Source organism: Buceros rhinoceros, unplaced genomic scaffold (genome assembly GCF_000710305.1).
Source record: "Buceros rhinoceros silvestris isolate BGI_N320 unplaced genomic scaffold, ASM71030v1 scaffold2783, whole genome shotgun sequence".
NCBI lineage: Eukaryota > Metazoa > Chordata > Aves > Bucerotiformes > Bucerotidae > Buceros > Buceros rhinoceros.
The window spans coordinates 63,875-76,410 of record NW_010401635.1 but is presented as its reverse complement, the minus strand read 5'-3'; the positions used below and the strand labels follow the sequence as shown (position 1 = coordinate 76,410).

Below are 12,536 nucleotides of genomic sequence, written 5' to 3'. Positions count from 1 at the left end.
CATTCTTGGCCTGAGCTGGTAGTGAGGTGGCTAACTAAGGAGTTTGGGGGTCTCAGAATAAATACAGCCTAGCTCTAGAGTGTATTGTCCAGGTTTTTTTGCCAAGCTTGAACCCTTGTGCCTAGAGTTTGCCAGCTTTTAATAAAAGTGCCTGGACATATTGATACAGACATATATTTTAATGAGAAACGTGCTTTTATGTAGATGTATATCTCTCAATGAATTGTTGTAACATCTGTTGGTTAATTAGCTTATTGCAGTACTGTAGTAATGACAATACTGAGCAGAGTGATGTGGCACCAGAAGAGAAAGGTGTGATATATATAGTACAGGCTGGAAGTGCCCCCTCTGTTCAAATGTGCAGAAAGAAAAATAGAAATTGACTGATATCCTTATGATCTGAACCTGTGCAGTGCAAACTGGAAAAACATGGAGGGGGATTTGGGGTGCAGGAGGTAATTTTATCGGTAGTTAATACGGTAGTTATTTTGCTTAGAGCCATATCATAAAAGATGGAAAACATAATTAATTTTCCTGCCCATATTTTGGCAGCATATCCTTTCCAAACTAACAATAACGTTTGGTCTGTCTGTCTTGGCAATCTGGCTGCAACTCATCTAGTCTGAGAACTGAATTTAAGATGCTTTGGATTTTGGGAACACTCAGGGCTACGAGGAATCTGAATTATTTTTTAAAATTTATTTTTTTAGATCGTTAGTTTCAGAGGCATCATGTGATTGTGTAACACTTTCCAGCTTTTTTGAGGACCTGTTATTCTGGATAGTTGCAGGGTGTCTTTTAAGTCTGTAAGTGGTTATGGATTTAAAACATAAATTCATCCTGTGATTCTTCATACTGATACTTCCTCAGGTAGGGTCATACATATGATACAAATTATCTTTAAAACTGTATTAAGACTGCCAAAACAAGCACTCAAATTTTGAAAAGCCAGGTATTGATTAATTATGCTTCAATATTTCTAATTTCTACAGTAAAATGAGCCTCACGGTGAGGCTCATTCAGTACATTACAAGTGAGACATAGGTTGGTTCAGTTTTTCTACTCCAATTTCATTCTTGGAACTGCTGCAGTGCTTAATGGGAAGCTTTTCAACAAACTCAGCTGGAGGCCTGAAACCTGCATGGGGGGACTAGAAATACGAATACTACTGAATCTTAACTTCGAGACAGACAAGCATACCTGAAGACAGTATAGCTGGTATTTTCATGTAGTAATCTGCCTTGACTCTTGAGATGCAGCACTCACCTGCTTCTTTGCCTGTCTCTGACTTCTCTGCACAGGTGAACCATACAGATATTTGTTCCTCTGCACATGTCCCTGCTGTCAGAAACCAAGTTGGAATATCATGTAGTTCTTCCACAGTCAGTCTCTGTCATTGTCAAAGTCAATTCAGGCTGCTGTGGTAATTCCTAGGGGTAATCAATAAATCATGTCATCACCTTCACCCCTCACTTGGAGGGGGGGTGGGGCGGGAAAGAGCACTTCATCATCAAGGAAAAACTCCTCTGCACATGTCCCTGCTGTCAGAAACCAAGTTGGAATATCATGTAGTTCTTCCACAGTCAGTCTCTGTCATTGTCAAAGTCAATTCAGGCTGCTGTGGTAATTCCTAGGGGTAATCAATAAATCATGTCATCACCTTCACCCCTCACTTGGAGGGGGGGTGGGGCGGGAAAGAGCACTTCATCATCAAGGAAAAAGCATTCCTACTGCTGTAAATAAAAGCACAAATGCAGCAATCAATCATCTAATCTGAAGCGTTAAATTTTAAACATCTTAACAAGATGTAAAGTCATGATTCAGGTGGGGATGATAATGCATACCAATATCCTCACCCCTTGGCAGGTAAAAGTACTGCATAGGCACTCAACTTACTATGCAGCAAAACGTGGCTTTCTGTGAGTGTTGCTGCTTCGCTGCATTACACTAGCACACGAATGCGAGTTGAAGATTAAAGCTAAGTAGTAGTTGATAGTAAAGAGACTGTAGACTGATAGTGAAGAGACTAAGAAGGTTTTAATGATAGTAAACCAGAAGGGATTTTTAATTTCTAGCGGTTATATCACTGGGGAGAGGGTGTCTGTCTGACTTCTGAATATTTAATAAACAGTAGGCAAGCACTTTGCATGTAGCCGCAGTGTTACTAGAGTGCAGAATGTGAACATGGCAAATGCGGGTTTAACGATCACGATAATGAGGGTTAATAATGAAGATGATGAGGGGCAGTAACTAGCTCAACATATACAGGTGATGATAGGAGCCAGTTTCTCTGGGAAGGAATAAGAGTTGTACATTTTCAAGTTCATCAGTTTGGTTATATCCCCAGCCAGAATATGTGATAACAGCAGTACAGTCTCAGAATGTTAAATGATGTGGAACAAAACTACTCTGTGATACTCAGTTAAGGGTCAACGCTTTCAACTTGACAACCTTCTAAGCTATGCACTTCTCTCTTTCTGACTATTAACCTCTTGGACTAATTTCATTCTTCTTTTTCTTTTTTTTTTTTTTTTGTAGGCATTGACTTACCGAGAAGAACAGCTAGTCACCTGCTTGAGGAGAAAACAGCTTGTGTATCTGCTGCTGTGTCCGATGAGTCTGTAGCTGGAGATAGTGGTGTATATGAAGCTTCTATGAAACAGTAGGTTTGAAAAATAATACAAGTCTTTCCACAAAAAAATTTAAATACATGCATAAGCAGTTATATAATACCAGCATACGTAGTTTATCAGTCTTGCCTTTTTCAATATGAAAGTACAAAATAGTTGTAAAAGGAAGACACGTTTGCCAAACAATGAAGTTTGATTGGATTTTTAAGCTAATAAATTTGCATTAGAGTGCTTGTATGACTTGATTGAGTAGTATTAATACGCTACCTTCCAATCTTGGGCTTTTTTTCTTGCTAGAAGTGAACCTAGGAGAAAAGCTGGGTGTAAACCGTACAGGTTCTGCCATGTTGCTATATTGACTTTGCTCAGAGTGACTCTTGTTAATTCTTGTTTTGTTTAGATATAATCTTAAGATTGCACAGCATTTTGCTTGAATTGTTTCTTTTTTTAAAAATTATGTAGAAGAGATAAGAAAATCCTTACTTAGTTCCCTGTAGTTAACAGGATGTAAAAAATGTTATTGTTTTTTGACAAGACATAGCTTCACTGGGATTCTTCATGCTAGTTTATATAGTATTATATATAGTATTGTCTCTCTTCTGGCAGTGAGAAGAATGAACTTTAGATTGCGTAACAGAAGACTATAGCAAACGATGAGAGAAACCAAAATCTTTAATTTTTACGTCAATTTTGGCGAGTTGTTGACAAGAATAATTTTTTTATAGTTTTGAATATTCAGAGGTATTTTAACAGGATGGTTACAGAGATGTGGGTGCGTGTCTTCTGTTGCCAAGCTAAATGCTTTTCTTCCATTAGGATGGGTTTTGTTGGCCTTCACATAAAATTACTTCTACTAGTCAGGTCTTTCACAAATTAAAAGGTAATAAAAATAGATGAGACCAAATTAAAAAAAAATATAAAAGGGATTTCTCCTGAAGTGTTACAATGTGCATTCAATCTCACCTTAGATCATGGACCCATATCTCACCCTGAACTCTGAATCCTAGTATTAATTTGCTCCAGTTGGACCTAATGCAACTTCTTAGGCTGAAAAAAAACTTCCATCTATTAAAAACTCAGCCTTCGCTTGACAGTGTGTTTTGTTTCAAACCATTGTTATCTTTCCATTTTGTTTCAATTCTGAGCCACTGTGATCAAAACTCACTGTGTGCTGCAGATAAAAGTCCAGTGGATAGAAACAGATTGTCAGTGGACCAAAAGCTGTGGATGTTCCATGGATCTGGTCTTTATAGCCGTCCTCTCCAATTGCTGCGAGTGGTGGGATAGGTGGAAAACAGAACAATTCCTGTCATCTTTCTCAAGAAAAAAGTTGCATCCCCTAAGCCTGTATTCACAAGGACACTATTGCCATTTGTGCAAGCTGATTTACAGACTCTAGTTATTCCGTGATAGCTCCAGGTGTGGATGCTCCTAATTATTACTGAGTAGGAAGTAGTGAAGAGGTCATGAGTGCCTCTGTGTGAGTTGCTTATGTTTAGAAGTGTCTTTATGAGCACTGTGTATGGAATGACTTACAATTTGCCAGTGTGCTCCTGAAGTTACAGTACACTGATTTCTGCTGTAGAGGCCAGTCCTTTGTTTTGAGGGATTTAAGGCAGGGGAAGAAATAAATACACTCTTATCAAATTAGCCATCAGCCAGGAAAAGAATAGTAAAAAGGAAACCTCTAAATGCAGTCTTAAAATATCATGCATGTGGGATGTCTGTTTCGTTCTCCACATTTCTCCTCTTGACATTTTCTGTCTTGATCTTGTTTATTGATCCCAACAGTCTAGTTTTAAAAATCAATGAAACACATTAATACCACATCCTCACTCAAACCTCCCAGTAAATGCCTGGAAATTATTTTGCCACCTGGATTCTCTGTAACTCCATTCAATCCTGGAGTTGCTCTCCAGCTGCAAGACTTCAGTCCCTTTGGTTCTTTGAATGTTTCTGAAAATGGGCTTAGAGGAAAGATGCTTTTTGTTTGCACAGAAACCTCTTTATTTTACAGAGCTCCTGCTTCTCAAATATTCTCCAAGGCAGTTTCATATCCAGTTTACATGTGGTCTGATGTTTATTACAAATTTTAATTTCCCATTTTTTTATTTGGGCAATAAAGAAGTACTAAGAATGTATAGGAAAATGTCATGAGGTTTTCTCTTGCCTGATATAGTCTGTCGTGCTTCAGTCTTAGGCCTTTCTGACTCATTACAGGAGTTGTCAAACTGTTGGGGCAGCAATTGTCCCAGCAGCACAAAACAGGTGTTGCTCCCTTGTAGGCTCTGAAATTCTCATTTGGAGTCCATGCTGCAATTAAATCAGCCTGTTTAGGAGAAGGTGTATACATTCTGTGTACACATACCTTAATTATTGCTGCAAGCTAACTACAATTTTCCTAAATTTGAGTATTTGCCTCTTTGCCCTAGACCAAATGAAACTGAGGATATTGTATATAGTGAAGATGATGCAACAACTCTAGAGGTTGCCCAGGTACAAATAGGACTCAGGTAAGTGACCAGCAAAGGAAATATTTCTGTCGATTACATAAATATGAATAGTAAACTTCCCTCATGTTGTCCTCTCTTTAACAGATACGACCACAGCAATTCAAGTTTCGTGATAATCATAGTACGGCTCAGAAATCTTCCAGCATTTTCTGTGCCCCTTGGCTCTAAAGTGTAAGTCAAGCAATCACTGAGCAGAAGTGTTGAAAGGTGGAGTATAATAATAAATTGTACAAATTCTCCGCAGGAGTGGATTGGTTTACTGCTTAACAGCACTAAAATGTGTATAATACTTTTCAAACTGTAGTAGTACTTGCTTTTGCATAGTCCACCAATGCTGCAAGAAAAAGAAGTTATCAGGAAATTTGCATGTTTCACTAAAGTGGAGCAAAAAGGATTTTTTTTAAATGATGCTTCATTTATTGTTTTTTAAATAATCTGTAGCCTCGTGAGTGCAGAACAGCCATGCTGTAGTTACTAAAAACATTCTTTTGATGCTTTGCCATTCATTCAGCTCAGAACGTTTTTACGTTCACGTGGTATTTTGATGTAAAATGATTTTAAAATGGTATGTGTCTTTTAAGTCAGCTTTTAAAGGTAAGGAGTAATTTGATACATTGCAAGTGGACAAGCACAGCCACATTGAGATACACCATCCCTAACAATTGGAGCCTGGAGGGATGTTAAGAATTAGTTCTCATGTCGAACTGGACTAACAGGAAAGTTCTGTAAGTCATTACGGTGAAAATCATATGTAGGAAATGAACAAAAATGCTTGAATAAGAAAATGTTACCACTGAGATTCTAATCCAAAACTCTCATCTGTACAAATAATTACAGCTTGTCTTGGCTCTTTGGGGACATTTGTACCTCAGTGAGCTGTTTTACAGGCTGGAAAGCTATCTTAAACTGTTGAGAAGCTTAATAAGACTAGCATAGAATCTAATCAGTCCTCGGAAAATTTGGTTTCCTTGCTGATTCCCTTCCCGTTGTCCCCCATCACCTTGAATTTGATTGTCAGATCAGTACGAAGCCACTGAATATGGAAAGGATGTATAGGGACACAGGCCTGGGTGCTTGTCAGATTTTTCTGTTTGTTTTTAATAAAAAACAGTCATCTGCTACCATCTTTCCCCTGGTGACCTTCCAAGTCCACTAGCATGTAGGATGAGAATATAGAAAAACTATAGAAGGATAAATTGACACAGCTGAGAGGAAAAGTAGATAATGTAGAATATAAAAAAGAATGTCAACAAAATGTTTAGTAAGATAAAGTTAGGTGATAGCTCACATCTCTTTAGAAATTAAAGTATGAAGTTGTAAATAGTAGTCAAATGTCTTCAGTGCAGAAGTCCAGATCTGCTGCTGCTAAAAAGATGTAATAAAGCTAAAGGTACACAAAACAAGAAGGAAGAAAGGAGAGAGGGTAAAGGAAAGACCTTGCAAATAGCATTTTTTCTGTCACTTGCCATTGTGTGCAGGTATGTATATACTGTACAGATACGTACAATGATAAAAATCGAGTCTGGAAAATGATGCTATGTTATAACCGGATATTCTAGAACATAAAATTGGATTGGTTGTTACTTTATTGACCCTCTACACACAGAGGAGTAGATCTGACATGTTGTCTTACCGATACCTCTTTCCACACTGTAAGAGCTGTTCACTTTTTAGAGTAGGTAGAGACTAGCCAATTTTATTTGTGTCAGGATCATTTTCTTGTCTGTTTAGAAATCATAGGTTTGTCACAACCAAATCAGAGGCATTGGTTGACTACTTAAACTTTTCTATTAAAATGAAAGTAAGCACTCTTGTAAAATGAAGCCAGTGAGCAATGTATCTTTTACTTCTCTGTTTACCCCTCATCCTGGCTTGAGACCAATAAATTGGCTAACAGTTATTGAAAGAAAGCTCCAAAGAACCACTTTGAAAATATATTTCTAAAACCTCCTTTCTAAATGATTCCTAATTGCTTAACCTATTAAAATGGCTGTTTTCAGTAGACCGTGCAAATTGCTCACCTCTGTTTATGTGAATAGGCAGCAGCGTTACTGGAATTACATTACGCGACGCTACCACTTAACTTTGGGACCGATCTGTCAAAATGCTGGGTACCTGCTATCCAGGCTAATCCTGTGAACCAAACGACTTAGATCTTACTCTTTATCCCAAAATGCTTGGTGTAATTGGGGAATAAAGGCTATGCCCAAATTCAACAAAATCAAATTTCTCACAGACCTAATATCATTTAGTTTAATTAATGTAAAGCTAAGTTTTTAATAATAATAATAGTATCCACAAAGTCATCACCAGGAAATACAGCAATAGTACTATAAATTTTGGGAGAAGGTTTTTCCAGAATAATTTTCCCTGGCCAGCTGCTTCTTCTTGATTTAGCTAGCTTCATTGTACTCTGTTCTACCGTGAATGTTAATTATATTTAAAGCCAATACCATAAATAGACTAATGCATAGGCACTGAAAGGAGTAAAACAATTACTGTGCTCATCATTCGTGTGTGTGAGCAGATGTGCAATAGGTAAATAACATGTACAAATTGCATTAGGAACGTCTTTACTCTGACCAGCTACTCCTAAAGCAAGACCTGCAAGATAGCTCGTGTTACCTTTATCCACATCATATCCAATCATATTTGTTACATAAAAAGAATGCAACCGTCTAACAATTTTGAGTTATTCCCTGTGCTTAAATTCAGGCTTGCAAAACGCATTCTTCTGCGTCTGAATGAATATAATGTGAATTGATCTTAAGCAGCTACAGTCCTAGCTAATTTTTTCCTCATTTTCCGTAGTCTTCTGGTTTCTGTGAAGGGTTTTTTTTTTTTTTGTTTCTTCAAAAGATGCCACTGCTTTTCAGTGCTGCTCACATCTTCCAACAACTTTATTTTTACATCCACTCAAACTTTTCTCCTTTTTTTAGTAACATTAAGAGCACATTTCCTCCCATCTGTGACGTGATACGCAGTGTTCACAGTACTAAATCAGAGGGTAAATACGGATAGAGACAGGAGTAGCTACCTCTCTTGGTGCTGCCTGATCAGGCACAAAGATTGTTCTTTGGGAAATGTTTCTGCCTGGGACAGGAGGAGTTTCTCCTTCCTCTTTTTGACCTCTTTCCCATTCCAGCTCTGATTTGTTGCTGTTTCATTTCCTTGCCATGCAGTCCTTTAGTGGATGGGGTCAACTTCTATCATGCGTCGCTAGCAAGTGCTAGTTTAAATACAGGTAAAGATTTTGTTTTGTTTCCGGCAGGTATATTAGAGTAGCAGTACTTCCATCCTCAACTGATATCAGCTGTCTGTTCCGCACAAAAGTTCATCCTGCCATGGAAACCGTGTTATTCAACGAGATATTCAGAGTAGCTGTTTCCCAAGTAACACTGCTGCAGAAGACACTGAGAGTAGATGTTTGTGCTGTCAGTAGAAGTCGTCGGGAAGAATGCTTGGTATGCAGTTTTATTTCTGCTCTTTTTTGGCGTGTGTTTGTTTATAGTGTCCCCTCTTACATTGACGGTCATGGCTGCTAAAATTCCAGAGTACATGGAGACAAACTCTGAAGCATAACTTGGTTGTTGCTATAGTAATTAAAGTACTACCTTTCTCTGAAATTCCTGATACAGATTCTAATCCGGGATGGAAGTTTTAGGAGGTGTTTTGATAATTCTAACACTGCCTTTCCTTAACCCTTTAATTACAGATTGATATTCCATCTCTGAATTTTTATACATAAAAACTTCTTAAACTTCATTATAACATTACTCCAATTCTAGTTTTTAAAGTAAAAGCTGAATAAGACCCACACAATGACCAAAAAAAGAAGGCAAACCCTCATTACCACAACTTTAAAGAACAAACTAAATTACGTTTTTGCACATTGTTGTGGATGATATGATGTCCACTTTTTTAGTCTTTATGATCTGTAGAAATAGTAAAAAGGCATGACTTTCATAGACGAGCATATTGGAAACTGACACTGCTTAAATTTTGTTGCTAATTGTGGTCATCACTTAATTAGTGATGCTTCATTTACTTTCAGATTGCTTTTGCATGGTCTGGTACAACAGTTTAGCTTTCCTCTGTGAGTCTGACTTAGTAGCACAGGGAGATTTTTAGTTACAACATGCTGAAGGGATGCTGGATTGTCAATTCTGTCTACTGGGAACAGCCTCTCACTTTCAAAAATGTAGAAGCTGATTCCTGGGAAATGTGCTCGCCTTTTTCAGTATGTAAGAAGTTTCCCCTCAGGTAAGGGAAGAGCAGCAGAAGAAATATGCAATAGAAGGTAGGATACAAAAGTGAAGGAGAAAACCCAACAACGACAAAAAAAACCATCCACCAAAGACAAAAGGGTTAATCACAAGATCAAAAGAAAGACTGGAGAGTACAACCCTCAGCAGAAAGCCCTGGGCAACATGACCAAAGCCTTGGGGGGAGAGCTGTGTATGCAGCCCAGTAGCTGTGAAGATTATTTGCTTTGCCAGAGAGCAAAGGATTTTAATCTCCAAGGCACAGCCCAAACACGAGTACTTCATAAGTTTTCCCAGAGTGCCAACTCAGTGGATGTCAGTGCTTGTCCAGCTGAAAGGATTTCTTAATCTCTTCTACTGTCTTTTCATCTGCTTCCTCACTGGTTAGAGCAAACAAAGTCATCCGTTACTGTTTGCTGTATTGATGATTTTTGTGGAGGAACAACTGAAAAATTGACTGAAACTTGCTGCTCCGTGAGTTGATGCGTCAGGTTTCATTGACACAGTTTTTCATTACTGAATGCTCTAGAAAGGAGACGTGTGCATTACAGTGATAGAGAGGGGGTTGTGTGTGTGCGTGTGGGAAGAAATTCTGCAGACGGGAATAAAAGATGGCAGAATGGACAATAGGAAGGACCTTTTCATGTACTTCTATTTGTTTATTTTAACTAGGAGTGGAAAGAAGTTGGATAGTTAAAAACGGAATTAAGATTCATGTCGAATTTGTGCTGCCTGTTTTACATGATTAATACTGTAGCATTTATTTTCAGCTCTTTTGCAGGAAATAAAACACATTTAATCAATTTTCTTTCCCTTATATTTTGCAGGCTGGGACTCAGATCAGTCTGGCAGATTTATCATTTTCTGATGAAACTTGTACTCTGTGGTACAACCTGTTGCCCTGCAAGCAAATTCCTGACACAAAAAGCAAGGAAGAAAATGAAGAATCCATGTTTCTGTTAAGCAAACAGTCACTGGACTCACTGGACTTGGTGAGCAATGCGTCAGCTATTACTGCAATAGCAAGAAAAAAGCCATAGCCTCTAATCGTGCCATTGCACTGTGGTTGTCTGAATATGTGCATCGTCCCTCCCTGAAGGTCCAAGACCCTGTTGTCTTGCAGGCACTTTTGTCTATAGTGACTTTATGTGTAAGGAGGCACTCTGCAGGGCTTCACACTTGTTAGCAAGCGGCGATAGGGCTGGTGCTTCTTAGTGGGGTACAAAATTGCTTAAGTTAACCATTTATTTTCATATGCATGCATTTAAAAGTTGCTATTTATTAATTATTTTAATTTGCATACTTAAACCCATTGCACCAAAAATGCTGTTTATGCAAAACACTAATTCTTCTGGTTAAATAACCCTTTGTTTTAATACCTCCTTGAGATGAGACATTGTATTTGATTGCTTTATCATTTTACAAACAATCCATTTTTGATTGAGATTTACTCTGTATAAAAACAATCAGTTAATGTGCTACTCACTGACAATTCAAACCTCTCATACTTGTGATCTCAGTCATGTTTCTGCTGGCAGCAGGGAGCAGCAGGTGATGCAGCTCTTGCAAGAGTTGTCGTTTTTTTACCTGTATTACCCAATTCTGGTTTCATCTTCTCTTTCCTTGTGAGCAGGATGCTGTGTCAGCTCTGCTGGAGAGGACATCTGCTGAACTGGAAGCAGTAGAACAAGAGCTGGCTGAGGAGGAGGAGGAGGAGGAACAGGAGCAAAGGGGCTCTGAGGAAGACTGGTAAAGCCAATTTTCCTTCCTCACTGTTCATGTCTGAATGATTCCGCTCATTCCTCCTATTCTTAGGTGAATGAATGGGCTGTACTTCCCGTGGAGATCATAGCTTTATTGAATCTTTTGGGTTGAACGGGACCTTAAAAGATCATCTAGTCCAACCCAGCTGCCATGGGCAGGGATATCTTTCACTAGATCGGGTTGTTCCATACATCTTTCTGTGAAACCACTTGGGGAGTCTAAGCCACTGGAGGTGGACTAGAATGTCTCATATCAGATGGTAGTTGCATTAACTATAATAAGCAACTAATAGAATTTGAAAAGAGAGCTGCCGTCTGACAAAGCCAGTGAGTGTGTGCTTCCATCGATGGTCTTGCTTTGGAAGAAGTTGTGAGCTTTCTCAAGAAACAGATTTCGTGCTGAATTGCTATGTTGAGTTCTGTTCCTATGCAATTTCTTAGCTGCAGTGTAGAAACAAGTAAATGTTTTATTATGGGGGAAGGAGAGACTCGCTTATTTGTTTTATGACTTTCTTACAACCAAAGTCCTTCAACGTTATCAACATACAGCTATTGAATGAAGTGCAGTGTTGTGATGATGACCTTGAAGGTGAACTGTAGTAGAGCCTGTTGTATTTTACTGGAGCATATAGTGAAATGTACCTTCACGTGAACTTAATGGAAGCATTTGGTGATACTCTTGTTCTCCCTGTCAGGAAAATGTGTACATAATATATGGTGAAGGCCTAGGCCTTCTGGCATCTTTCTCTAAGGGGCATTTTTGGTTTGAGAATAAACCTGGGCTATTTGTATTCATACAGGTTGGAAATGCTCGCAGAAGCCTCTGAGGAAATCGTGGATGAAGAGGAAGATGGCGTTAAGCTGGCAGTAGAAGGCAACTGTACTGATGACGTGGAGTTAATCATCAATGCACCAGAAGAAAGTGGAGACAAGGACAGAAAGAAGGCCCATGAGGCCCATGAAAGCCAGCGAGCTGCTGTAATACTAACACTGGTGAATATCTTAAAATACGTGTGTTCCTCTGGTATCTTACTGTGTCTGGAGAGCTATTTCTGAGCAGTTGATGTAGAAGTCGCTGCATCTGAGCATTCACACAGTTACTGATGGGGCCTTTGCTGCGGCACTTGTCAGTAGGTACTTCTAACAAAATCGGTGTGGTTGCTTCTGAATGATGAGGAGGACATTTAACAGACTTGCTAGGCAGAACTTTTAAGTCCAAGACAATTAGCTAAAAGGATGTATCTTCACTTTTTTTATTGCATAGGAGAATATTCAAAATACAAATACAGTTCAGTAGCTTCAGATTGTGCGTATTTAAAATATTTCTGCATATCTGCTTCATTCTTTCCTTTTTTTTGACTCATC

The 12,536-nt window shown here is 38.6% G+C and overlaps 1 protein-coding gene across 1 annotated transcript in view; it reads left to right on the top strand.

Annotated features, from left to right (window-relative positions):
• The window catches only part of WWC2 (WW and C2 domain containing 2), a 64,306-nt gene that overhangs the window by 37,681 nt on the left and 14,089 nt on the right, over positions 1-12,536 (top strand). Inside the window, exons 11-17 of the mRNA XM_010132331.1 lie at positions 2,539-2,662; positions 5,063-5,143; positions 5,228-5,314; positions 8,415-8,607; positions 10,236-10,400; positions 11,042-11,157; positions 11,972-12,164. Of these exons, the coding sequence (XP_010130633.1) occupies positions 2,539-2,662; positions 5,063-5,143; positions 5,228-5,314; positions 8,415-8,607; positions 10,236-10,400; positions 11,042-11,157; positions 11,972-12,164 (959 nt within the window). The remainder of the gene's footprint in view (positions 1-2,538; positions 2,663-5,062; positions 5,144-5,227; positions 5,315-8,414; positions 8,608-10,235; positions 10,401-11,041; positions 11,158-11,971; positions 12,165-12,536) is intronic.